Here is a 27,023-nt window from a genome sequence, read left to right as displayed (position 1 = left end):
ATGTGATAGAGTTCGCAAAGTTTCCAAAACCACAGTTCATACCATCTCCGTTGGCGCCACGGCCGGCCAAGGCCCTCCTAACCCTCCAGGCAGTGGATCACCTTGTAAACATCCAGGCAATAGAGCCAGTGCCACTGCAGGAGAGGTTCTTAGGCACATATTCACACTTTTTTACAGTCCCCAAACGAAATGGGGACTGCAGAGCAGTGCTGAATCTAAGGACAGTCAACAAATCAATTCGATTGCCGAGGTTCCGTATGGAAACTCTCCGAACTATATCTGCGGCCCTGCAGCACAACGAATTCTTGACCTCCCTAGACCTACGGGAAGCGTACTTGCACATCCCGATCCACCAGGCCCATCGAAAGTTCCTGAGATTTGCGGTGGGCCTGCAACACTTCCAATACAAAGCGCTCCCATTTGGACTGGCCACGGCCCCCAGAACGTTCTCAAAGATACTTCTAGGCCCGATAATTCGTCTGAGAGAGGAGGGAATCCACATCCATCCCTACTTAGACGACCTGTTAATCAGGTCCAGCTCCAGACAACAAGGCGTAATCGATGTCACCAGAGTGCAGAACACACTGCAAGCGCACGGGTTCATGGTCAACCTCGAAAAGAGCTCAATCGAACCAAAAAGAAGGATCGAGCACCTGGGAGCCATCCTGGACACGGCAAAGGACTCACTGTTCATTCCCGAAGAAAAGATCCAGAGAATCCAGCAAGCAACCTCAGCCTTGTTAACCGCCAGGCAACCGTCGCTGCTCAAGGCAGCCAGCCTCCTGGGACTTTTCATATCAGTGATGGACCTGAACCAGTGGGCCCGATTCCACGCCAGGCCACTGCAACACCTCCTGCGCAGATTTCAATGGGACATAATCCAAAAGCGGGACAAAAATATCGTCATCCCGAACTCAGTCCGCAACAGTCTCCGATGGTGGCTAATCAAGAGGAACCTACAGAAGGGCAAGCGCTACCTACACGGGGAGCGTCCCCAGGTCTTCACAGATGCCAGCCTGCAGGGATGGGGAGCCACCCTCGGCCAAAAATACGTACAGGGAAGATGGGAGGAAAAAGAGACAAAACTCGCCATCAACATACTGGAAACCAGAGCCATAGCTCTGGCCTTAAGACACTTCCAAAAGGATCTACAACGACAACACGTCATTATCAGGACCGACAACGTGACGGCCAAAATGTATGTCAACAACCAGGGGGGCTCAAGGTCCCCGAGGTTGCATCAAGAAGCGGAAAAGATCTTGTCCTGGGCAGAGGAAAACCTGCTGTCGCTGGAAGCGCAACACATCAAGGGAAAGCTAAACAACCAAGCAGACTGGTTGAGCAGACAGCAGATACAAGAAGGAGAATGGCAGCTGAACCCACGAGTATTCCGCCTGATCTGCAAAACCTTCGGAACTCCAGAAGTGGACCTCCTAGCCTCGCCGGAGAATGCCCAGACAGCCAGGTTCTTTTCGAGGTTCTTCCAGCCGACGGCGGAGGAAACAGATGCGATGACGGTGAAGTGGCCGCCGGGCCTGCTATACGCATTCCCACCATTCCCATTAATCCCACGCCTCCTGAGGAAGATCATCTTGGAGCAGGCAACAGTCATCCTGGTGGCACCAAGATGGCCACGGAGGCCATGGTTTTCCACCATCCAGGGGCTAGCCAGCGGACAGCCTCTGACACTACCAACAGCCCCAGACTTGCTAATACAAGGTCCGCTATTTCACCCCGATCCAACGTGGCTTTGCTTGACCGCGTGGCGTGTGAAAGGAAAAGACTAGTGCAAAAAGGCTACTCCGAAAGGGTCACCAACACCATCATGGGCGCACGGAAGAAATCCACTATTAACATTTACAATGCCTCGTGGAGAACCTTCGCCCGCTGGGCCGAAATCAGAGACATAGACCCGGAGAAACCGGCAATCAAAGACATCCTAGAGTTCCTACAGAAAGGATTTGATCTGGGCCTGCGAAGCGCTACGTTGAGACGGCAACTGGCAGCACTTTCCACGGTGTGCGCGCCTATCAAGGGCAACACCATTGCCAAACACCCTGACGTGAGGCGGTTCCTTAGAGGAGTGTCTCTCAAGCAACCTCCGGTAATTCACAGGTTCCCCACCTGGCGATTACATGCAGTCTTGGTCGCACTAACGAAGCCACCTTTCGAACCCATTCAATCGATACCGCTGCGCTGGGTGAGAATGAAAACTCTGTTCCTACTGGCCATCACATCAGCCAGACGCGTATCGGAACTGCAAGCTCTGTCGTCCAACAGAAAATTCTGTATTTTCCACTCAGACAGGGTGACCCTTAGACTGGACCCGACGTTCAGCCCAAAAATTCATTCGACATTTCATTTAAAACAGGAAATATCAGTCCCGTCATTTCTGCCTAACCCAAACCATCCCAAGGAGAAGCTCTGGCACACCCTGGATGTGCGGCGGGCACTCAAAGCCTTTCTGATCAGATCAGAGCCCCTTAGGAAAACGGAAGCGCTGTTCATCAATGTAAGCCCTCCCAACGTGGGCTTACCTATGTCAAAAGCAGCCATCAGCACCACGCTCAAGGCTACGATTATTGAGGCATACAAAGCTCAAGCACTACCCGTTCCGTCAGGGGTGACAGCCCATTCCATTAGGAGCGCGGCCGCCAACGCGGCCTTCCGAAATTACGCGACAGTGGAGGAGATCTGCAAAGCCGCCACCTGGTCGTCAATCTCATCGTTTGTAAGACATTACGAACTGAACTCCATGGCCGCCTCCGCAGTAGCCTTCGGAAGAAGGGTATTGGAGAATGTCATTGGGGACTGATGCTTCCCACCCTACTTTTGGGGACACTGCTCGGGGAGGTCCCTATCAAGATGTCCCCCGCCTCCAGTAGAAGGGTCCATTGAATACTTACTGTGAAGGGCCTTTCTACTGGACGGCAGGGGGATATCTTGGCCCTCCCTGGGGGGCTATCAGTCCCCAATGTTAATGCTCCAGTTTAGGTCAGGTTACCGGGGAGCAACTGTTAGTTTATTGTTGATCTGTTCGATGTTCTTGTTTGTCTTCCTGTGGTCCCTGTCATGTGACTGCTTGGCCAAAAAATGGATACTGAGGCTAGAAGGAGTCGTGACCTCACAGGAAGAAGGCGTTACTTCGTTAATTAGTTCCTGCCTCCTTGCAATTGGTGAAGAAGACACCCTATCAAGATATCAAGATATCCCCCTGCCGTCCAGTAGAAAGGCCCTTCACAGTAAGTATTCAATGGACCCTTCTCTTTCCGAGCCAAGGAGTTTTTAATCAGGAATTCACTAAAAAACATCGTGACCCACATCTGAGTCAAGTTTTGTTCTCAACTGTGGGTTTTTGTGTCACCAGGTTTCATGGGGCATATCTAACCCTTTCATATAGAGGGCTATTTACAAGCCATTTCCACCTTAACCAACCTATTGTGGAGGTAGGTCACAGAAACAATGACTAGCTCAACAGAGATCTAGCAAGGTGACACCGCTCCACAGGGTTTTGTACTTGCATTATCTACAGTAAAATCCAGCGCTGTAATAATTGCCCCTTGATCTATAGCTGTTTTCGTCCTTGTTTGGACACTCAGAACCTGAGCATATGTTATGAAAACTTGAACGAGACGCACCAATCCAAGACTGTGGCCTAGTGGTAGACCATGTGAGTGATGTGCACATTCTACAGATCATCAGTCTGCTTAAATCAGTGGTGGCAAACCTTTGGCACTCCAGGTGTTATGGACTACAATTCCCATCAGCCCCTGCCAGCATGGCCAATTGGGGCTGATGGGAATTGTAGTCCATAACATCTGGAATGCCGATTTTACCCTATGAACTTAAATCATCTCCAGAACTAGGTGCTGGGAAATACCTTTCTCTATTGAAGTCCTGGAGAGCTGGTTGGGCCAAAAGTCTGTTGCAGCAGCACCGAAATAGCCTGCTTCAAAGTCGATCAGATTATTATTTACTTATTGGCAGATGAGGAAGTGAACGATTGGATATGAGGACAGATCTTGGTTGGTTGCAGGCCCCGGTTGAAGACTGTCTTTGGGCAAGACAAGGTTTGCCTCCCATTGATTGTGAGAAGAGTATCATTTTCCAGCACGGGTCGCTGCTTGATGATGATGTGTTTAGCCCGTTTGAGCGGAGAGCCATATTTTAATGTTCTAAGCTCGTTGTAACCTGCCAAGAGCCCTTCGGGGATTGAGCGAGATAGAAATCCAAAAATAAATTAAAATTAAATTAAATTATTGGAGGTTGATCCCTGTAACCAAAATTGAGTAAACCGTATCAAACAAACTCCACAATCCCCTCTCCCATGCATGCAGCCCAACTAAGAGAAAGGTGGAGTGGAGAAAAGCCTTTGCTAGGTGCCAGAGGACTAGTTGAAGAAGAGGAGGAGGAAGAGGAGGAGGAGGAGGAGTAGTTTTGGATTATATCCCCCCTTTCTCTCCTGCAGGAGACTCAAAGGGGCTTACAATCTCCTTGCCCTTCCCCCCTCACAACAAGCACCCTGTGAGGTGGGTGGGGCTGAGAGAGCTCCGGAAAGCTGTGACTAGCCCAAGGTCACCCAGCTGGCGTGTGTGGGAGTGCCCAGGCTAATCTGGATTCCCCAGATAAGCCTCCACAGCTCAAGCGGCAGAGCTGGGAATCAAACCCGGTTCCTCCAGATCAGAGTGCACCTGCTCTTGGCCACTGCTCTTAGCCACTACGCCACTGCTGTTCTGAAGTTGAGGAGCCACTGTATAAAGGGCCCCGTCTTTAATGTATGCCCACCTCAACTCTGAAGCGGGTGGGGAGACGGGGATGGCCTCTGCGGAACATAAGACTTGCTTGGCTGTAAGTCTACTGCTGTTCATTGATGCTGATTCGCAAGAATGTTCCTTGAGGCTGGTGACCTTAGGCAATTAAATGAAGATGTTTTCAATCTAATCCGCTAAAAATTGCCCTTCGCTGCTGTTTCTTGTACAAACATTGCTAAAGACGTGCCCCGTCTCTCTTTCTCAGGAAGGAATTCCCTCTTCCAAGGCGATGCCTACCGAAAGCAATCCTCTAAAACCGTGGTGGCGAACCTTTGGCACTCCATATGTTATGGACTACAATTCCCATCAGCCCCTGCCAGCATGGTCAATTGGCCAGGCTGGCGGGGACTGATGGGAATTGTAGTCCATAACATCTGGAGGGCCGCGAGTTTGACACCTGTGCTCTAAAAATATCAGATGTGCTTTGTTCCAGAAGGGTTGTTCATAGTGCAGTTTTGATCAATTGAGCAATTAAAGCAATTACATTTAATTAAGTTGCAGTTGCTCGGGCTGGATCGGTGCAACGGGAGAGAGATCGTGCAGAGACAATGCCCTTTTGACACTCATAGATGTGTGTCCCTTGCAGGAAATGGGGATCTGTCCCAATCTATCTAACTCGATGCCACGTGAATAAACTGGTTTGGAGTAACGTATCCTTCTTTTATTTTGCTTTTCTCGGGGATGCTTGTATGTGGTGTAGTAGGCAGCCATCGGAAGAGTTGTTCCTTGAAGGAAGGGGAAAGGCTTCTAAGATGATATCATGTACAGGTTTTTTGTGTCTTGCCTGATTTTAAATGGGGAACTGCTTTGTTGATTGAGCCTCTAATCGGCTGAGCGTTGCGGCCTGATGCGGAACTGTACATCCCATTCTCTCCTGCCTTGTCCCTTTGCTTAAGTCTCAATGTGTTGTTAGCCATACACTGTGCAAGATCGTGTCGTGCCAACCTCTAGTCCTGGGCAATCATTACTTGGCAGGGCTGCCAAGAGGAGGTTTTCTATCAAAGTGGGCATCCAGCCGTGGCCTCCACACAATCCATATTTTGTGCCTTAAAGTTAAAGCCAAAACTTTCTGTATACAGATGGGTTGAGTTCGGAATAGGTACTTTGCAATCAGGGCAGACCACGAAAGTGTGGCGGCCGCAGGGCAGACGTTCACTATTTGCTAGCTGTTGATTACAACTGTAGTGTGTGGGATTGGTTAGTTTTCCATGGCATGGTGGTAGGCATTTGAGAGGGGAATCATTAAGTGGTGGTGTTTTGCTGAGATAATTGCATAAATACCTGAACACGGTCATGTTTTGACTCCCGGGCCTGCAAATCCAGGTATACAAAAGTCTAGGGCAGGGGTAGGGAACCTTTAACACTCGAAGAGCCATTTGGACCCATTTTCCACGGGAAAAGAAAACACTTGGAGCCGCAAATAATTTTTGACATTTAAAATAAAGATAACACTATATATATAGGGTTTTTTAACCTTTTACTCCGCTCATTCTGAGAAGCGCATGGATGCGCCCACCCTGCTGCTTGCAGAGGCGGGCAGAGAGATAAACCAGCGGCCGCGAGCCTTGCCGGCCGCTGAAGCGTCCACCCGCTCAGCGGGGCAGGCTGAGAGGAAGCCTGTGACCCAACCGACTGTATGGGCAGTTGATGCGCCATCTCTGCCTGCAGGGCGAGGAGCAGAAGATAAGATTGGCCAGTGGCGACTCGTCAGAGCCACAGGGCAAGGAGCAGAAAGAGCAGCATCGCGACTCTCGAGGCATGAGTTCTACCCTGGTCTAGCAGGTTCCCTACCCCTGGTCTAGGGCCCTTCACTAGGCTCCCGAATTTGTCTCTGGTACTTGGATTGTAAAAGGTGGCTAAACTCTGTTCTTGGACATGCTGGATCCCGTTTCCTTTCACACAAGGCAGCCTTATAGTGCATTGGATCTGTGGTTCATCTTGCTATTAACTACCGTATATGCTCGTGTATAAGTCGAGTTTTTCAGCGCATTTTTTGTTCTGAAAAAGCCCCCCTCGACTTATACATGAGTCAGCTGTATTTTAAAAAATATTTTAGGGTTTTTACTTTGTCAGCCACCAGGGGGCGCATTTTTAGGCTAGCGGCACCAAATTTTCAGGATATCATCAGGTGACACTCCTGATGATACCAGCGAAGTTTGGTAAAGTTTGGTTGAGGGGGTCCAAAGTTATGGATCCACAAGGCGGTGCCCCATCCCCCATTGTTTCCAATGGGAGCTAATAGTAGATGGGGCTACATTTTGAGGGTCCATAACTTTGGACCCCTTGAACCAAACTTTACTAAACCTGGGTGGTATCATCAGAATAATCTCTTGCTGATACCAGCCAGGTTTGGTGATGTTTGGTTCAGGGGGTCCAAAGTTATGGATCCCCAAAGTGCGTGCTCCCATCCCCCATTGTTTCCAATGGAAGCTAATAGTAGATGGGGCTACCCTTTTGAGGGTCCATAACTTTGGACCCCCTGAACCAAACTTCACCAAACCTGGCTGGTATCATCAGGAGGGTCTCCTAAAGATACTCTGAAATGTTGGTACTGCTAACATAAACATTCCTCCCCTGACAGGTTGTGTGAATGGCCCTTCTAAAATGACACCAGCCATGTGCAATTTTAAAAATATGTAAACTAAAAATAATGAACTATTCTTTTAAAAAGCAGGGTAGTTTTAAGTCACAGTGAACAGGCATGTTCATTACAGTTTTTATTGTAAGATCCATTGTTTAAAATACTTCCTGACAAAAAAGCTAAGGTTTTTGTACTTTTAAAATTATTGTTGATACCATATTGTTCTTGTTGACCCGCTTTTCCACTTACTGTTTGCTGTTTTTCTTTGAAATAAATATTCGAAAACATTTAACCTACCGATGCCTCAATTAATGTAATTTTATTGGCATCTATTTTTGTTTTTGAAATTTACCAGTAGCTGCTGCATTTCCCACCCTCAACTTATACGCGAGTCAGTAAGTTTTCCCAGTTTTTTGTGGTAAAATTAGATGCCTCAACTTATATGCGGGTCGACTTATACATGAGTATATACGGTACTTTAGTTGTTGGATTGACTTATACACGAGTATATACGGTACTTTAGTACTTTACTCCAGGGATTTCTGCCAAAGGAGTCTTGCTGAACACCTGCTTCCTGAGATTGTTAAAACTGCACATTCTCAGAACTTGGGACCTGCGTTCAAAGTAGATCCTGTAACATAGACCCTGTGACCGTTCCAGCCTTCCCTCCCGCCGCCTTAAATCCCCAGAGTAATTTCACAATATTTTTTAAAAGATGTGGTTTTAATAAGGGAGAAGATTTTATGTTTTATAAGGTGGGAACGTTTTATTTTTGGATTTTAACTGAAAATGTTTTCAATATTGTAAGGTACTTTGAACCACGAGGAAAGGCGAGATATAAATGTTTCAATAAATTAATAATCCTTGTGAAGTATTAATGGAGCCTCTGACAGCCAAACGTGTGTTTGATATTCTGGCACACAAGATGGTTTGAAGACCAGATTGCATTGTTTTGGAAGTTATAACTAACCACCCAATTGGCCATGCTGACAGAGGCTGATGGGAATTGTAGTTCCTGAACATCTGGAGAGCCGCAGGTTCCCTACCCCTGCTATAGTGCAATGATGGCGAACCTTTTCGAGACCGAGTGTCCAAATAGCAACCCCAAACCCGCTTATTTATCGCAAAGTGCCAACACGGCAATTTAACCTGAATACTGAGGTTTTAGTTTAGGAAAAACGGTTGGCTCCAAGGCATGCATTACTCGGGAGTAAGCTTGGTGGTAGTTGGTGGCTTGGCTTTGAAGCAACCGTGCAACTCTTCCAATGGGTGAATCACGACCCTAGGAGGGTTTACTCAGAAGCAAGCCCCATTGCCAGCAACCGAGCTTACTCCCAGATAAAGGATTGCGCTTTAGTTCTTCCCATGAAAATCAGTGGGGTTTAACAGCACTTAACAGGGTTACTTACACTGCTTCCCCCAAATTAGGTCTTAGGTTTAATGCTAATAATGGAGCCCAGCGGCCCAGGCCAGCCTAGATGTGTGTGGGGGCCCTCTGTGCGTGCCCACAGAGAGGGCTCTGAGTGCCGCCTCTGGCACCCATGTCATAGGTTTGCCACCACTGCTATAGTGGCTAGAATTCATAGCCAGCCTCCTTTTTATACACCAATGAGCAATTAATGAGCAATCAATATCCCAGGATGTGTTTAAGAACAGTGAGGTCTAGAAACATCACTCCTTGAAGAGAAGTCTCAGGATGCCAAGTCCTGTGCTTGTCAAAGACCTCGGCAGTGCCCAAAATACACTCAGGCCTGCTCCTGGAATACGTGCCTGGTCCTTCTGAACCATGGTTTTATGACCCCGTTAAAGGCCAGTCAAGTTGATTCTCAGTTTGCTTTGTTTCTATTCTGGTTGGGTTTTTTCGCTTATGCTTGATGCTGCTGCTTCGATGGCTTCGCTGCGTTTGGACATTGATTCCCGTAGATTTTACTGGATGGTGACTTGAGGGCCATGGTGGCGAACCTTTGTTATGGACTACAATTCCCATCAGCCCCTGCCAGTATGGCCAACTCCCTTGCCAGTTTAGTGTTGTTTTCCAGTTCTCTTCCTTGCCAGTTGGAAGAATCCAGTAGCATGCTGTGCCATAGGTCCCCTGTCATATAGCTCTACTGTGAATGCCTCTATGACAGTGGTGGTGAACCTGTGGCACTCCAATTGGCCCTGCTGGCAGGGGCTGATGGGAATGGTAGTCCATAACATCTGGAGTGCCAAAGGTTCGCCACCACTGCTCTAGGGCCTGTCTGGACCAAAAGGGCAGCCTATAAAATTATGGGGCAGCGGAAAGGTCAGCTGCCTGTTGGTCAATCCTGATGAGTGTTTTCGTTGTTTCTCTGCAGTTCACAGAGGAGAAGTTTGGCCAGGCTGAGAAGACCGAATTGGATGCCCACTTTGAAAACCTCCTGGCCCGGGCTGACAGCACCAAGAACTGGACGGAGAAGATTTTGCGTCAGACAGAAGTCTTGTTGCAGCCAAACCCTAGTAAGCATTTATTTGATTTTGGAACAGTTAATTAATTGCGTTTGGGAAACGCCGGGTTTAAATGCTGTCCGGGCCCTGCGGGACCTTAATGAGTTCCGCAGGGCTTGTAAGACTGAGCTATTCCTCCGGGCTTTTGGGGAGGCCGGCCGCTGATACCCCCTCCCCGCTCCCTGTTCCCCTTCTTTGAACAGCTGGGACCCTGCTGTCCCCCTCTCAGAGGAGTTTTAGCCATTGGACGCCATCTGTTTGATACTTTGAAATTTTGTATTATGATTTAAATATTATGTTTTAAATTGTATCGGTACTTATGTGCCGCCGTATTACTTGTTTTGTTGTTGTAAACTGTCCTGAGCCCTCCGGGGGAGGGTGGTCTATAAGTTTAACGATGGATGGATGGATGGATGGATGGATGGATGGATGGATGGATGGATGGATGGATGGATGGATGGATGGATGGATGGATGGATGGATGGATGGATGGATGGATGGATGGATGGATGGATGATGGATGGATGGATGGATGGATGGATGGATGGATGGATGGATGGATGGATGGATGATGGATGGATGGATGGATGATGGATGGATGGATGGATGGATGGATGGATGGATGGATGGATGGATGATGGATGGATGGATGGATGGATGGATGGGAACAAGCAGTGTAATGTTTTCCTCTGCAGCCCAGAAAGCTTGACTATTTCTGTTCTGGGGTACCCCAGATTTTGTGCTGTTCTGGGATTCCCCAGATGTGTTTATTTTAGAGAACTCTCCAAATAGCAAAAATTCTGTTTGTTTTTTTCCAATGCCAGCACTGCGCAGTGAGCAAAGGAGGCTTCCAAGCATCTGTTTCCTCCAGCGCAAACAGGAAAGAGAGAAAAGCATTTTTGTACAGACATTCCTGGCATTTTTTCCCCTCTGTAACAGTGAGGGCTTTCCTATTCATTTTGATGGTTCATGAGGACTAGTAGCCAATCAAATCAGCAGAGGCACGGCCCTGTGTTTGTTTCAGGGAGATAGGCCTAGTGGTTTTTAATATATATTCTGTGCAAGGCCTTCCAAGCTCCAGAGAGGGGAAGCCGTGGGGTCCCCGTAGGAAACCGTTGCTGCATTTGAATTTCAGTGCTGGAGCAATGAACGAAGTGGGAGGCAGGGTTGGTAGCAGTGGTGGGATCCAAACATTTTAGTAACAGGTTCCCATGGTGGTGGGATTCAAACAGTGGCGTAGCACCAATGGGGATGAGCGGGGCACGACAGGGGCATGGCCGGGCATTCGGGGGTGGGGCATTCCTGGGCGGGGCTGTGGCAAGGACGCAGCCACTGCGCCGGTCCTTGGGCGGGAAACGAATGCACGCAGGCTCAGGCTGCCGCGCACGCCGGTGCACCTCCTGCTAGACTGCACTACCGCTGAGAGGAGGGGCGTAGCTAAGGCAAAAATCACATGGCAAAATCACCAATTAGTAACCCCCTCTCGGCACACACAAATAATTAGTAACCTACTCTCGGGAACCTGTGAGAACCTGCTGGGTCCCACCTCTGGTTGGTAGTGAACAGGCCAGGGTGAGCGTCTCTGTTCCCACTTGCTGCTTCTTCCACAGTATATGTGTTTGTGCTTTTTATGCCGGAGTGGAAGCAGCTGATGTGAGTTTATCCACTGAAGGTTAACAAGTCTTTTCCTTTTCATCAAACAAAGTCCATCTTTTGAGCCTTTAAGCCCAAACAAAAAATTTAGCGACAGCAAGATTTTAATCATGAAATCTTTTCAGATGAAAGGAATAAGATGAATATATTGTCAAAACGGTACATTAAAATTGATTCCTGGGCAAAAACGTACAAGAAACATTCCAACGAAAGAAACCAAGCGACTAGCCTTCCCTGAAGAGTCATCGCACAAACATTCAGAAATAAGGGACATCATTAATCTGTCTGGTGCTCATAACAGGGGGGGGACCACACATTTAATCTAATCAATTAAAAAAGCTGTAAAATAATTCTGGACCGGCAGATGGAAGGAGTAAAAAGACAGTGATCTCAGTGGAATGATTTTCAAAAATAAGGAAGAGCAGACTTTGCAGGCTGGGGGTTAGCAGTTAGTTTTTTGCATCAGTAGCTTGATGCTCTAAAGTAAGATGTTGGAAAAGCCACGCTCGGTTCCATAACCAGACTGGAAAATGAAATTGCTGCAGTTCACTGGGGAGGGAAGGGGGGATGAAGGAAATAGCAGTCAAAGGTTTTTATGGAACAAAAGTCCTTCTTAGGGATGCTGTACAGAAAGGATAAAGTGATAGAGATGAGCAGTTGCCAGTAATCCCAAGTGCAAACCACACTAAAACAATCGTACAGGTATTTTTGATGGGGAGGAGGCTGTTCTGACCTTGAAGGCCTTAGCAGACCAGGTGCTCGGGAGCAGCAGCAGCAGAAGGCCATTGCTTTCACATCCTGCACGTGAGCTCCCAAAGGCACCTGGTGGGCCACTGCGAGTAGCAGAGTGCTGGACTAGATGGACTCTGGTCTGATCCAGCAGGCTCTTTCTGATGTTCTTAAGGCCATTGCTTTCACATCCTGCATGTGAGTTCCCAAAGGCACCTGGTGGGCCACAGCAAGTAGCAGAGTGCTGGACTACATGGACTCTGGTCTGATCCAGCAGGCTAGTTCTTATGTTAAGGGAAAACCAGCCACTCAGATGAGCCCCCAGGGGTTCTGCTCCAGCATCCAATCACCTTTGAGGAGGGCAGAGTGCGCCCCATAGTGCGTTCTCCACCCTCACCCCTGTGGCGCCCCACCCCACTACACACGCATACCTTAGTTCAGCTTGAAAGTGTAGGCTGGAAAAAGCGGCCTGTTCACTTGAGGCTGAAAACGGCCTGGTGAGAACTACACTTCACAGGAGACCTTGGGGCTCGCAAGGTTTCATGGGAAGTGTAGTTCCCACCAGGCCGTTTTCAGCCTCAAGTGAACAGGCCGCTTTTCCAGCCTCGATTTCAGGCTGAACTAAGGTAAGTGTGTGGGGGGGCGGGGAGGGGGGACGATGCAGGAAGGGGGGCAGGGGCGATTTCCCGCCTCCCCAGGTGCGTGCCTGGTGCAATGAGCACCCCGCCCCCTGGTAGCTCCGCCTCTGGAGGAGTGGAGGAATGGAGTTCTGGCTCAGGAAAAAGAGCAGACAGAGTGAAGGAGAGTGCTGCCTGGTAGCATGGCATAACAGTTTAACTCTGTCTCTGGGAGAGAAGAGAGTGCTTGATTGTTCGGCCTGTCTCTGGTGATGAGCAGACCTGGTACCATTGAGTCAGATTCTGGGGGAAGGGGCAAACTGATGTGGGTAGAATCCTGTGTGTGAGAGAGGATCCGACTGACTGCTCAATAAAAGTCTGTTTGTGCCTGAAAGCATGGTAGAAACGCCTGACTACTCTCTGAATTCGTAACGAGTTTAAATTTTTGTGCCTCCACCAGGTTTATACGTTGTCTACCCGAAGACTCGTGCTGCTCCCTTCACCACCAGGCACAGTGGCGTACCGGGTTTAAATGGCGCCCGGAGACTAAAAACCCTCTGGGTGCCCCCCCGGTGGAGCCCCACTTTATTATTATTATAGTCTGTCTCAACAAAATTGCAACAGAAAACTCTAAATTAAAAGAAAATGCCAAATACTAAGAGATAAAACTACAAAGGGTAGGAGAAATTTAAAACTTATCTTTAAAAGGTGGAGGAGCTCAACGAAGAGCAACCGCTCGGCACCAACTCCCCTGGAGCCCCACTTACTTGCGAGTAAGCCCCACGGCACTCACTATTTACTTTCCCTGCAGGCTCTGAGGCTCAGCTTCAGGGAAGCTGCTGCTCGGGCAGCCTGTCTCTATGATTTCTTAAAAGGGTAATGCTCCAAAGATTGCCCAGGCGTGGGTACGATTGCTAGCCGAGGACAACGCTTCATGCATTGGGCAAAGTGGGTGCTTGTTCTTGAAAGTGTGCTACCCTCAGTTCACGTGTTAGTGTTGAGGTCTCTCTGGTCTTCCAGGTGCCAGAGTTGAAGAGTTCCTGTACGAAAAGCTGGACCGGAAAGTGCCCTCTCGAGTGACCAACGGCGAACTCCTGGCGCAGTACATGATCGAGGCAGCCAACGACTTTGGCCCGGGGACTCCCTATGGTGAGTCACAAGCAGGCAGACTCTTGCTACATATTGCATGGTGCTTTGCAAAAAAAAAAACAGGTAATCTCTCCTCGGTATTACCTGTGGGGGGAAGGTTGTTTGGTACATTCACAGGAAATCAGGAGGGGGGTGTAGGAAGAGCAGACAGAATTTCTGTAAGTAAATAACTGGAATGTCCAGGACATTGTTGTTAAAGGCTCCCATCTTTTATCTTGCATCCGAATTGTCTTTTGGGCCAGCCTCCTCCTGCATTGTCGAGATGAAATGCAGCCGCTGTTCCTAAAAAACAGCAGATATCTTGCTGGGTTGCAGTACTGAAGACTATCTTGTAAGCTGCAAAGGGCTGACCTGAAAGACGGTGCTGCGGAATACACTGCTGAATGAAGCAGAAAGTAGCAAGGGATGGTGATCACAAATTGCATCTGAACTTGTGGCTTTGATGGGGAGATTTTTACCGATGGCCTTGTGTTTGATAACGATTTCTTCTTTTTAATTCTTACCCAATTTGGCACTCTGTTATACACTATATTTTAAGCAATTGTACGCTATCCTGAAGACCTAATTGCTCAGGCCCGTCTGCACAAACCATTTAGGGGACCGGTAAAAATGCCGGTGTGGGGGAGACGTTTGCGCTGCTGCTGCTGGAGCGGCGAATACCCCCCACACTGGCATTTTCTCAACGAGTGAGTCGTTTGCAAAACGCTGCCTTCCACCCGTGGTGTTTTCCCCGCACTGCTTTTTTCCACCTCTTACCTCCTCTCGGCTGCCATCATTCTACAGCACAGGTGTCAAACTCACGGCCCTCCAGATGTTACGGACTGCAGTTCCCATCATCCCCTGCCAGCATGATGCTGGCAGGGGGAGATGGGAACTGTAGTCCATAACATCTGGAGGGCTGCGAATTTGACACCTATGCTCTACAGAGGCCAGGAGGCATGGCTCCTGGCCTCTGTCCCCGAGGCGTTGCCATGGCTACAGGGGCGTGTCCCCTGGCCTCTGCTGAACAACGGCAGCTGAGTGGAGGTAAGAGAAGGAAGAAAGCGGCGGGCCCCATGTGAAGGTGGCCCTGCAGGCCGCTGGGGCATCGGGGCCGTTCTCAGGACAACGTGCGAACGGCCCCTGGGGGTGCACCGGCTGGAAGTGTGCCGGTGCACCTCCGCTCACAAGGCCTGTGCAGAAAGGGCCTCAGAAAGCATTTGGTATCGGGTTTTTTTAAAAAATGAGGCAAAATTGGTATGCTGAGTACCTACTGTGGAGATAGTTATTAATGTCAGGCCTGAGGGACCCAGGTTTGAATTGTCATTAAGAACATAAGAAGAAAAGAAGAAGAGTTTGGATTTATATCCCCCCTTTTTCTCCTGCAGGAGACTCAAAGGGGCTGAAAATTTCCTTGCCCTTCCCCCCTCACAACAAACACCCTGTGAGGTAGGTGGGGCTGAGAGAGCTCAGAAGAACTGTGACTAGCCCAAGGTCACCCAGCTGGCGTGTGTGGGAGTGCACAGGCTAATCTGAATTCCCCAGATAAGCCTCCACAGCTCAGAGTGGGTGGGGGGGGATGAGTGCGGGGGGGGGGGGCGATTGCAAAAGTTAGGGGTGAACAGATCCTTTTGGCCGTATTTGTCAACAATTGGAATTCCCAATCAAGAAGTTTTGCTTTTAAAGTGTTATAGGCCTCATTAGAGGTAAGCATACAAAGCAAATCCAATGAGAGGCCAATAGTTTCAACTTTTTGGTATTGCACCAGTTCATAGATTTGCTGTCTTTTGGAATAATCATAACATAGTAAGCAACCTACGGTTCAATTCCCGACATCTCCAGTTAAAAGAATCAGGCAGCAGGTGAGGTGGAAGATCTCTGTCTGAGGCTCTGGAGAGCAGCTGCCAGCCAGAGTAGACAAGATTGACACTGATGGACCCCACGGGTGGGGGCAGTGGTGGGATCCAAAAATTTTTAGTAACAGGTTCCCATGGTGGTGGGATTCAAACAGTGGCGTAGCGCCAATGGGGCTGGGCGGGGCACAACAGGGGCGTGGCCGGGCATTCCGGGGCGGGGCATTAATAATTTATCTGTTGCTGTAAAAAACTCTTACTGTAAAAAAAGTTCCTAATTTCCAGCTCGTCTCTTTCTGTCCATAATTTAAACTCATTACAGCAAGTCCTATCGTCTACGGCCAACAGAAACAACTTCTCCTCTAATTGACTGCCTGTCAAATACATAATACTTTCAAATACTTAATTTTGTTTCTAGAAATCAAAAGAAGGAGACTTTCCTTAAACCAGGAACTTTACCATATTTCTAAAACATGTTTTGAAAACAGCCCAACGGGGAGAATTATCCTGTTTTCTGCCTTCGCTAACCAGCCACATAGGAAACGACAGGACTTGATGGTTTTTGGGCCTAATGGAATTTCTAACGGAAAAGCGGACCCAATTAGTAACCCCTTCTCGGCACACACAAATAATTAGTAACCCACTCTCGGGAACTGGTGAGAACCTGCTGGATCCCACCTCTGGGTGGGGGGACTGATTTACTATAAGGCAGATTCATGTATTCTTGTTCTGTTCGGCTGCTTGTGTGGGTGGTGGCCTGATCTGAATAACAACTTCCTTCTCCCCTCCTTTTCTTGCACATGACGGAGTAGCAAGAGCTTGCCTTCCTTTTCCCAACACCTGGCAGACCTGCCCCTTTCCCAAGGCTTCTTTCTTTTTATTAATAATTTTTTTTAATTTTCCCAATGCGCAAAAGGGGGGAAACCCTAAATTACATGTACTGCTATACACCTCCCACACCCACAGTTACAGTAATACGAAATAGAAATTATGACGAAATCAAGTCTGGGAGGGCCACTCTTGTTTCCAAAACACGTGGGTTCTTTTCTCCAATAACTCCAAACCAGCTGAGCTCTCGAGGATTTTATTGTAAATTGAAAACGAAGAAATGAAATAAAACTTCGGTTACAGAGATTTCTCAGCTAAACACGTTCCTTTTGGATCCCTTTGGATCCCTTTGTCCTTATCTCGGGAGCCCATGGCGCAGAGATGGTTCTCTGGCCAAGTCATAAGAACATAAGAACCAGCCTGCTGGATCAGACCAGAGTCCATCTAGTCCAGCACTCTGCTACTCGCAGTGGCCCTCCAGGTGCCTTTGGGAGCTCACATGCAGGAGGTGAAAGCAATGGCCTGCTGCTGCTGCTGCTGCTCCTGAGCACCTGGTCTGCTAAGGCATTTGCAATCTGAGATCAAGGAGGATCAAGATTGGTAGCCATAGATCAACTTCTCCTCCATAAATCTGTCCAAGCCCTTTTTAAAGCTAGGAAGTGGAATCTCTCAGCCTTTGTCTGTCATGGTTCAGGAAAACTCTATTCCGGCCACGCGGAGGCTTTCCCGTTCTCCATCTGGAAATGAAAGCTACCCTTTTCACAGGCAGGTATGATTTTGATACAGCAACAGAACCACTTCATCACAGAAATAAAGAATACAGAAATCACAGGAAAGAATGAAACACAAATCGGACAATATCTAAACACAGCCAATTATAACTAGCTAAATTAAACGCCATCTACCCATAAAGTGACTTCCTGCTATCTCGTTGTTGAGTTCTAATCCATTTGTTCAGGCACATATTTAAAACAAAACAATTTTGTCAAATGCACTCTGTATCATTACTAATATTCTAATTCATTCTGCTGTTTTCTTTTAGATCTCAAATCCTGCAATTATTTCTCTACTACCGCATGTTTTCAGTAGATAGTCTGTAAAAGGTTTCCAGTTTCCACGGCTTCTTGATACCGATTGATGGTGTAATCCTCTCATGAGTGTGCTTATGCGTGAAATCTAATGCACCATAATTCAATTTGTGCTATCAATTCCTAGCGCCCCCCCCCCTCCGGCCCCTCCCCCTGATATGAGTTTTGCCTTTCCAACCTGCTCATTTTGGTTTCTATGCTTATCCAAGTATTGTGCCCACGTGTGGCCATCTGGTGGCTTCATATGGGGGTGGGCAGAGGAAACACACTCTGTGTGTGACAAGAGATCAAAACCGTTGTCCAAACTGAATCCTACACCTTTGGTTTGTAGAATGCCATGAAATGGTGGAGCTTCAAAGAATAGAATAGAATCTTTATTGGCCAAGTGTGATTGGACACACAAGGAATTTGTCTCCGGTGCATATGCTCTCAGTGTACATAAAAGAAAATACATTTGTCAAGAATCATAAGGTACAGCACTTAATGATTGTCATATAGGTCTAGTAAGCAATCAGGAAACAATCAATAGTAATAAAAACATAAAATGTAAAATCATAAAATAAAATGAAATGTCAGTAAAGTAAAAACAACTCTTTACACCAGTCTTAGAGTAACACGTCTCATAATGCTGCTGGGTCTAATTAGAGTGTCTCTCTGGGCTTCCTGGTTACATGGGTGGCTTGGTTTTAATGCAACACAATCCACCCCAGCTGAAGTGCGACTGTGCCCTTTCAGAAACTTGAGACAAGGGTGCTGTTTTGTAATGCATTCGGCAGCAGACTTGCGGTGCTGCGGAGTCCATTCGCTTAATGCATAGGAAACATAACCCTTCCACGGAAGAAGAGGGCCTCTCTAAACTGAGCAATATGGGATTGTGTGGCCAGCCTCAGACTGAGGTTTGTGGAATGACTCCTGCGCTGAGGGCTGTGTTGCGTTGGAACTGCTCAAGCTGAATGTAGCTTCCAAAACCGATTGCTTTTTAAAAAAGAAAACAAAGTGGATTTAGTCGTCGTGCTTATGAAGGTATTCTTAGTGCCGTGGTGGCGAACCTTTGGCACTCCAGATGTCATGGACTACAATTCCCATCAGCCCCTGCCAGCAGGGCCAATTGGCCATGCTGGAAGGGGCTGGTGGGAATTGTGGTCCATAACATCTGGAGTGCCAAAGGGTCGCTTGAAGATGCCCAACAGTTGGGAGTGGATGAGAGTTCATCTCATTTCATTGTTGCTCCCTAATTCTATTTTCATACTGTACGTAGGGGTGATTCAGCAGACTCCAGCAGAACTGTAGATAGAAGCTTCTGGAATGCCGGGTGCCAGCTACTGACCTCCTGTTAATAATGCAGCTCCTCAACCCAGCTCCCCGGTGAGTCCACGCGGGTCATGAACTGCTCGACTCGTCACTGGTCTGGGTGCCCTGCACAAAGTGGACAAAAGGGGCCCCTTGTATGATTAGACCCAGACAGCCGATGCTTCCCTCCTGCACGAAGCAGCCCGGATTAGATCATACATCACATGATGATCTCCCGACCTCCCCGCTTCCGCTACTTGTCCGAATCTCATTAACGCCCCTAGTGAAACCCTAATACAAAGGTGCAAGTGGACGAAAGACACGCAGCAAGTTGCTACAGGATCATCGATCCCGGCGGCTCTGCTACTGGCTCTCTCCACCAGATGATATCTCCGCTCGCTTCCTTTCCCTTTATATGCCGCCGGGCAATACTAGCACAGGATGTAGGGGTGAGCCCTTGAGCCCAGCCAGAACCCGTGAATGAAGCCTGGAATGCCGGTGCCAGCTAAAGCCCTTCTGGTGCCTGCAGCTCCCAACCCCAGCTCCCATTGAGTCAGGGTCATGAACCTGCCTGACTCCTTGGTCACTGGGTGCCCCAGACAAAGGGACAAGGGGCCCCTCAGGTGAGAATTGAACCCAATTGTGAGGATGCTTCCTCCTGCATGCTTGTGATTAGATCATACATCATGATGATCTCCCGACCTCCAGCTCTCCCGCTGTCCGACCCTTTTGCGCCCTAGTGAAACCCTAATAAAAGGTGCAAAGGGGCGAGCACCGCGGCAAGTTACCAGGATCACGGGATCCAGCTTCCTGCTACTAGCTCTCTCACCAAAGATGATATCTCCAGCGTCACCGTCTCTTCCTTGCAGTGGCAGTGCGACTTCACAGAAGAAGCAGCAGTTGGGCAAAATGAAATTATACATACATACATAAGCCTTTATTGGCATAGTCAGAAAAAAGTTACATGAATCGGGAACAATTGCTTGAATACATGATAGATAAAAGGCCCCACGGGGAGCACAACAAATACGTCCTACTGGGAACTCTCAACTATCTCCGCAATGAAATTGGCGATCTCTTCACAAAGACCGGGGTCCGAGTTGTTTAACAATAGAGATAACCTAGTCAGATCAGGCATCCCAGATTGGAAGAAAAAATGTAGGTTGGTATATTTAGATCTGATGTTATCAAATCTGGTGAAATTATACAAATATGCTATAATGTCGCAGAATTTAGGTCTAGTTTACGGTGCATGGGGGGAAATGGCGCCAGAGGACGACAACTCCTCTGCCCGGTGGTGTGGCTCAGTGGGGCTGTACCCCCGTGCTTAGGGTGGGGCTCAGCACCCCTGACCCATGCCCCCAAGCATGGGGGGGTTCGGCTTAGCAGCCACCCTGGAGACAGCAGGAGATGGCCTGCAGGGAGGTGAGGGTGGGGCTCGGCGGTGTGTGGGTAGGGCGCATGCCTTTTGTCTAATACAGGAGTGCACGGCGCCCCCCACATGACCAAAGGCATACACCCAGGGACATGGGTATCCCCAGAGGCGTTAGGGGGGGAAATGGCACCCAGAGACAGCTGTTCTCCGGGCGCCCCCCACTACACCTGGGGGCGAGGCTCAGGGGGAGTGGGCTCCGAGCCCCACCCCCCCAGGCCTCACCCACATGGCTCTCAGCTGACAGTCCCTTCTGCCCTCCCCTCTGGGGAGAACAGATGCAAGGCTCTGTTCTCATCTCCTTTGGGGCTTGGGGGCGGGAGGAGATAGAGCAAAGGTGACGAGGATAGAGAGATGGCAGAGGGGAGGGCAGAAGGGACTGCCGGCTGCCAGCTGAGAGGGGGGGGCGAGGCAAGGCTTGGGGGGGCAGTGTCCTCTGGCTTCCTTGGCCCCGCCCACGTCAATGATGACATTGGCGGAGCCGAGGGCACCCGAAGACAACGAGGCAGCAGGAAGCCATCTTCCTGGTCACATTGGGAGGGGGCGATTTTGCTCACCCCACATGACCACATTCGTGGCGCCAAGGGATAGAGGGTACCCCCCAGAGGTGGGATCCAGCAGGTTCTCACAGGTTCCCGAGAGTAGGTTACTAATTATTGGTGTGTGCCGAGAGGGGGTTACTCATGGGTGATTTTGCCACGTGATTTTTGCCTTAGTTACGCCCCTCCTCTCAGCAGTAGCGCACAAAACTTGAAGCAGTCTAGCAGGAGGTGCACTGGCGTGCGTGGCAGCCCTAAGCGCTCGCGCAAGCATTAGTTTCCCTGCCCGCTGAGCCGTAGCGCCCAGCAGCTAGCGCTCCCGTTGCCACCACAGCCCCGCCCAGGAATGCCCCGCCCCTGGAATGTCTGGCCACGCTCCCGTCGTGCCCCGCCCAGTCCCATTGGCGCTACACCACAGTTTGAATCCCACCACCATGGGAACCTGTTACTAAAATGTTTGGATCCCACCACTGGTCCCCCCCTCCCCAGCCCCAGGCAGATACGCCACTAGGTGACCTCATGTCCCTAGGGTGGTACTACACTTCTATTTTAGCATCTGCTTTTTTTTCGGCTACAATGGAGAACTTTAACTTCACCAACAAGAGACAGAAAACAGTGTATAGGGGAAAACAGAACAAATTGACAGAATTGAACAGATTATGGAATATCAAATCTGTTCCTAACTATTCAGCAATGCTAGACAGACGACAGAGGGAGGGGTCAAGGTGTCCTCCTGTGTTCCAGAAGGAGACTGCTTCAGTGGCTCATTCTCCTCGAAGGGCAGGAGGACATCCTTATTGGGACCTCTTGTCCTCCAAGGAGAAGAACCCTTCACGGTAAAATACTCAGTGGATCGTTCTGGATCGGGTAGGGAACCTGCGGCTCTCCAGATGTTCAGGAACTACAATTCCCATCAGCCTCTGTCAGCATGGCCAATTGGCCATGCTGGTAGGGGCTGATGGGAGTGGGCTGTTCCTGGAGATCTGGAGCCGCAGATTCCTACTCCTGGATCTGGATAACCCTTTCCTGCCTGACAACGTCTGGGTGCCGTGCCCACCTTCTCAAAATGAGTTGTAGACCACCTGCTAATGTTAACAGAGCAGGAGGTTCTATAGGTCTATCAAGGAGAGACTTTTTGATAGAGAGTTTCAACAGATGCTAGAGGGAAGCTAATAAAACCTGTTCCCTGAGTCTCTCTGGGAATACCTGTGGATAGATTAATTGTGTAGCCCGGGTACCTTTTATCTCTTCTGGTTTGAGGCCCAGTGGACGAGAGAGCAATCACCTTTAAGCTAGGTGTAATGCACTGCCTTCTTCCCTTATTTAGCCTTGGGCTACGTCACCTTGGAGATCCCACATAAAAAAAAGCGAAATGGGTTCTGTGGAAACAATTATCTCATATGCTGTTGAATTGTCCTTTTTATAGAGATAGGTAGGAAGAAGCAGTCTATAATCCCCTTCCTGCGATAGGTTCAAATTGCCTGACCTTGAATAAACAGAAGGGTTATGTATCTTTTTTAAACCATGCCACTAACTTCTGAGCTGTTGGACAGCGGTCTGGCTAAATTTTTAAATGGTGTTATTTTAACTCGTCAGAAGTTGTAAAGGCTGTTATGATCTTGCAATGTTAATGTTAAACTATTTATATGCCATTAAAGGTATTCGGAATCGAATGGAGTTGTAGACCCAATTGCAGGCCATGGACTCTGCAATTGTTGCTTGCAGACGCACCTGTGCTGTGTTAGGTGGACACCAGTTTGCTTGTTTTCTCTGCTCTCGATGCTAAACTGGTGGATTATCCAACGAGGGTCTTACAAATCTATTGCCCCAGTCCTCCCAGGCTCAGCAAGTTACTCTCTGTCTGTCCTGTAATTGTTTCATGATCAGAAGTTGCCTGGGGCACCGGTTTTGTCCTTTTGCCTGATAAAAATCCACTGCAGGTGGAAATCTGTGGAAGCAGGAGGGGATAGAAATGTGAGAGCTTCTAGCGAATTGTAGAAGGTAGGCCCCATGTCGTGGGACAAGATTATTAGAAGTAATCCTGGAAAGTGGACTAAGTTAAACGTAGCAAAAGACAAGTTATTGCTTTTGCCAGGGATGACTACTGTCTACAGAAACTAAGCAGGGTTCCAAGATACAAACAAGCTTCTCCCTCAAATGGTCATGACTGGCCTCCCACAGGTCGGGCCAGGGGCCTTTAAGCTCTGGCCCCGGCCTGGTGGAACACTCTTCCTCCAGCTGTCCAGGCCCTGCAGGACCTTTAGTGTGAGTTCCTCGCAGGGCCTGTAAAGGCTGAGTTGTTCCTTGAGACTTCTAGGAGAGGACCAACCAGCAGCTGAAGGTGCTCCCTCCCCCCCCCTCCCCGTTACAGCTCTTCAAGCATTTGGGCCCTTTCCATCTAATGGGACTACACGCATCCCTTCCCTCCTTGGGGAGTATTTTTTTAAAAAATGGGGTTTTGTTGGACGCTTCTCTGTATTCTGCTAACATAAGCTGTTTTAAAGGTTTTAGCAACTTTATTTATCACTGTATTTTTATGTTGTAATAATCACCGAGTCTCCTTAAGGGATGGAGGAGGTATAAAAATCTAAATAATAAACAAACAAAAACAAACAAACAAACAGACCTGGGGGGTTGACTTAGGGAGCAGAAGTGATGTAGTGGTGAAGAGCAGGTGTACTCTAATCTGGAGGAACCAGGTTTGATTCCCTGGCTTCTGTCAGCCCTGAGGCTATGGAGGCTTATCTGGGGATTCAGATTAGCCCTGTGCACTCCAACACTCACCAGCTGGGTGACCTTGGGCTAGTCACAGTTCTTTGGAGCTCTCTCAGCCCCACCTACCTCACAGGGTGTTTGTTGTGGGAGGAGGGGAAGGGCAAGCAGAGATTATCCAGCTTTGAGTCTCCTTGCAGGAGAAAAAGGGGGGATATAAATCCAACTCTTCTTCTTCTTTCTTCTTCAAACTATTGCTATATGCGTGGGATGGTATCTTGCCTGGCAAAGATGAATCTCGCAACTGTAATCAAATTCAGTAATGCTAATAGAAGTTGAAAGCAACAGGAAAAACGGAAGACCTGAGATGGACGCACTCAATAAAGGAAGCCATGGCTCTCCTTTTGCAAAAGAGCTGAAGCTGGCGAGAGGCTTCGATGAGCCTTAACGGACGTTTTGGAGGTTATTAATTCATAGGGTTGCCATAAATCAGAAGTGACTTAATGGCACTTAAAACGTACACGGTCAAAGTCAAAACGGTAAGTCTAAAGTTTCCAGGAATTGTTTATTTTATTTTATTTATTTATTATGCTTAATAGACCGCCCTATCCCCAAAGGACAATTACTGGGATCTATTATAACAACATCACTTTCTAGTTTAAGTAGATCCTCAACCTCCATTCCTTTTTGGTTACCACCCGCTTTTCTCTTTCCAATTTTTTGGACTGTTCGTGGATCCCCACCACATTTGGAGAAAATCAGCCTTTGGTGATTTCGAGCACCACCTGACTCCATATCAAGTGTTGTAAATTTTGGCTGCCCTCCTTGGAGATAGATGCCACTGGTACATCATTCCATGATACTTTCTTTATAAAGCAAGCATACTGAAAAGGTTTCGGAGGGTAGCTCTGTTAGTCTGCAGTGGAGCAGCTATATTTAAATCCAGGAGCACTTCAGAGACAAACAAGATTTTCGGGCTTGGCCTTTTAAGAGTCAAAACTCTGTGTCACCTTCTTTAGGTTGTTCTGCGCAATACCTCCAGACATCATTCGGTACCTCATAACTGAAGCCTATACTCCACTTCATTTGGAATTTTTCATTACACCTTCCATACCCAACTTAATAGGAGTTAACTCCTAGTGGTGGAATGTAACCTATAGCCGCAGGGTATGACAGAAGGTGGCACTCATGAATCCCTCTCTGTAGGCACGCAGTGCACCTGTAATAAAGTTTGTGTCGTGATGGGAAGAATCCCCCCCACACACACACACACATACACATCTAGGCTGGCGTGGGTCAGCCGCTGCGCACGATGTGTAGGTAACCCTGTTAAGTGCTGTTAAACCCCACTGATTTTCATGGGAAGAACTAAAGCGCAATCCTTTACATTTTATTTATATATTTATTCGATTGTGGCAAACCACCTTTACCCCCCAAGTGCTGGGCTCAGAGTGATTGCACAACAACAACAACAATACAATAAAACAAATGAATAACCCCAGTCAAAATACAAAGCCATAAAACTATAAAAACTATAAACTACAGCAGCAGTAATACTTGCAATAAATAATTGAATAATAAATAATACATGGGAATAAGCTCAGTTGCTGGCAATGGGGCTTGCTTCTGAGTAAACCCTCCTAGGGTCGTGATTCATCCATTCGAAGTGTTGCACGCGATTTGCTTCAAGGCAAAGCCACCGTTACTACCATAACTTACTGCGCTTGGAATGACCCGTTTTCTAAACTAAAACCTCAGTATTCAGGTTAAATTGCCATGTTGGCACTTTGCGATAAATAACTGGGTTTTGGGATGCAGTTTGGGCACCCGGTCTTGAAAAGATTCACCATCAGTGGGTTAACTAGATATCTTCGATGCACATTCTTGTCGTCTTGTATCTTTTCAAAGCTCAGCACATATACAGACACAGCTTTGTTACTTTGGACTGAGGTCATGGTGCTGCTAGATTTTTCTGGTGAAGAGTGCTCATAGGGTGTTAGGACCCCCCCCCCCCCGCCCCCCATGCACACATACCTGAGTTCTGCTTAGAACCAAATGTGAAAAAGAGATCCTTCAGCCATGCAGTGGTGGTGAACTTGTGGCACCCCAGATGTTCATGGACTACAATTCCCATCAGCCCCTGCCAGCATGGCCAATTGGCCATGCTGGCGAAACTGTCCATGAGCATCTGAGGTCTCCTCCCTGCTAATCATAGAGGCATTCACAGTACAGCTATATGCCAGGGGGCCTATGGCACAGCATGCTACTGGATTCTTCCAAATGGCATGGAAGAGAACTGGTAAACAACACTAAACTGGCAAGGGAGTTTGCAAGGGAGGGAAGGGGAGGGGCCCCAGCATCTGGACCTGCCCCACCCACCCTAACGGAGGGAGGGGTAGGGGAGTGAGGGGTGGCATGCAAGGGAGAGAAGGGGAGGGGGCCCGACATCTGGACATGGCCCACTCACCCTAGTGGGAATTTTTGTCAAATACAGGGGTGCTCAGCGCCCCCCCCCCCACATGATCAAAGGCATGCGCCCGAGGACATGGGTGACCCCAGAGGCGTAAGGGCAGGGGGAAATGGCACCCCTAATAGCCAATAGCAGCAGTGGCGTAGGAGGTTAAGAGCTTGTGTATGTAATCTGGAGGAACCGGGTTTGATTCCCAAGCTCTACTTACGCCCTGAGCTGTGGATGGAGGATTCTCTGGGGAATTCAGATTGGCCTGTGCACTCCCACCACCGCCATGGCTGGGTTACCTTGGGCTAGTCCACAGCTTCACCGAGACTCTCTCAGCCCACCACCCTCACTGGGTGTTTGTTGTGAGGGGAAGGGGGGGGGGGGCAAAGGGAGATTGTAAGAAAGCCTTGTGGCAGGTCTCCTGCGAGAAAGAGGGGATATAAAATCAAAACCACTTCTTCTTCTTCTTCTTCTTCCAATAGGGAGGGCTATTTTGGCCCCCTCCCTGGGAGAATTAATAAGCTTGATGTCACACAAAGGCGTGTTTGAGTTCTATAACTTTAATAGGCAGGCCTGCAGTAGGCAGATCTGTCCCGCCCTGGGTTGGGGGTGGGGCAGGGCTTCTGTTCATCTACCTGATGCTGAGACCTGATGTTGTATCTTCTAGGGAAGACCCTCATCAAAGTGGGGGAAACGGAGAGGCGCCTAGGAGGAGCCGAGCGGGATTTCATCCACTCTTCTTCCATCAACTTCCTGAGTCCTTTGCGCAATTTCCTGGAAGGAGACTGGAGAACCATTTCTGTAAGTAGAGTTACAGGAGCTCCTACATCCTTTGGTG

General features: G+C 48.5%; 1 protein-coding gene across 1 annotated transcript in view; it reads left to right on the top strand.

Annotated features, from left to right (window-relative positions):
- The window catches only part of SH3GLB2 (SH3 domain containing GRB2 like, endophilin B2), a 98,178-nt gene that overhangs the window by 29,443 nt on the left and 41,712 nt on the right, over window positions 1-27,023 (top strand). Inside the window, exons 2-4 of the mRNA XM_048512177.1 lie at window positions 9,729-9,870; window positions 13,878-14,006; window positions 26,853-26,986. Coding sequence (XP_048368134.1) covers window positions 9,729-9,870; window positions 13,878-14,006; window positions 26,853-26,986 — 405 coding nt within the window. The remainder of the gene's footprint in view (window positions 1-9,728; window positions 9,871-13,877; window positions 14,007-26,852; window positions 26,987-27,023) is intronic.

This window comes from Sphaerodactylus townsendi, linkage group LG12, assembly GCF_021028975.2.
Source record: "Sphaerodactylus townsendi isolate TG3544 linkage group LG12, MPM_Stown_v2.3, whole genome shotgun sequence".
Lineage (NCBI taxonomy): Eukaryota > Metazoa > Chordata > Lepidosauria > Squamata > Sphaerodactylidae > Sphaerodactylus > Sphaerodactylus townsendi.
The sequence above is the reverse complement of the archived record's forward strand: the minus strand, read 5'-3'. Positions and strand labels throughout refer to the sequence as shown.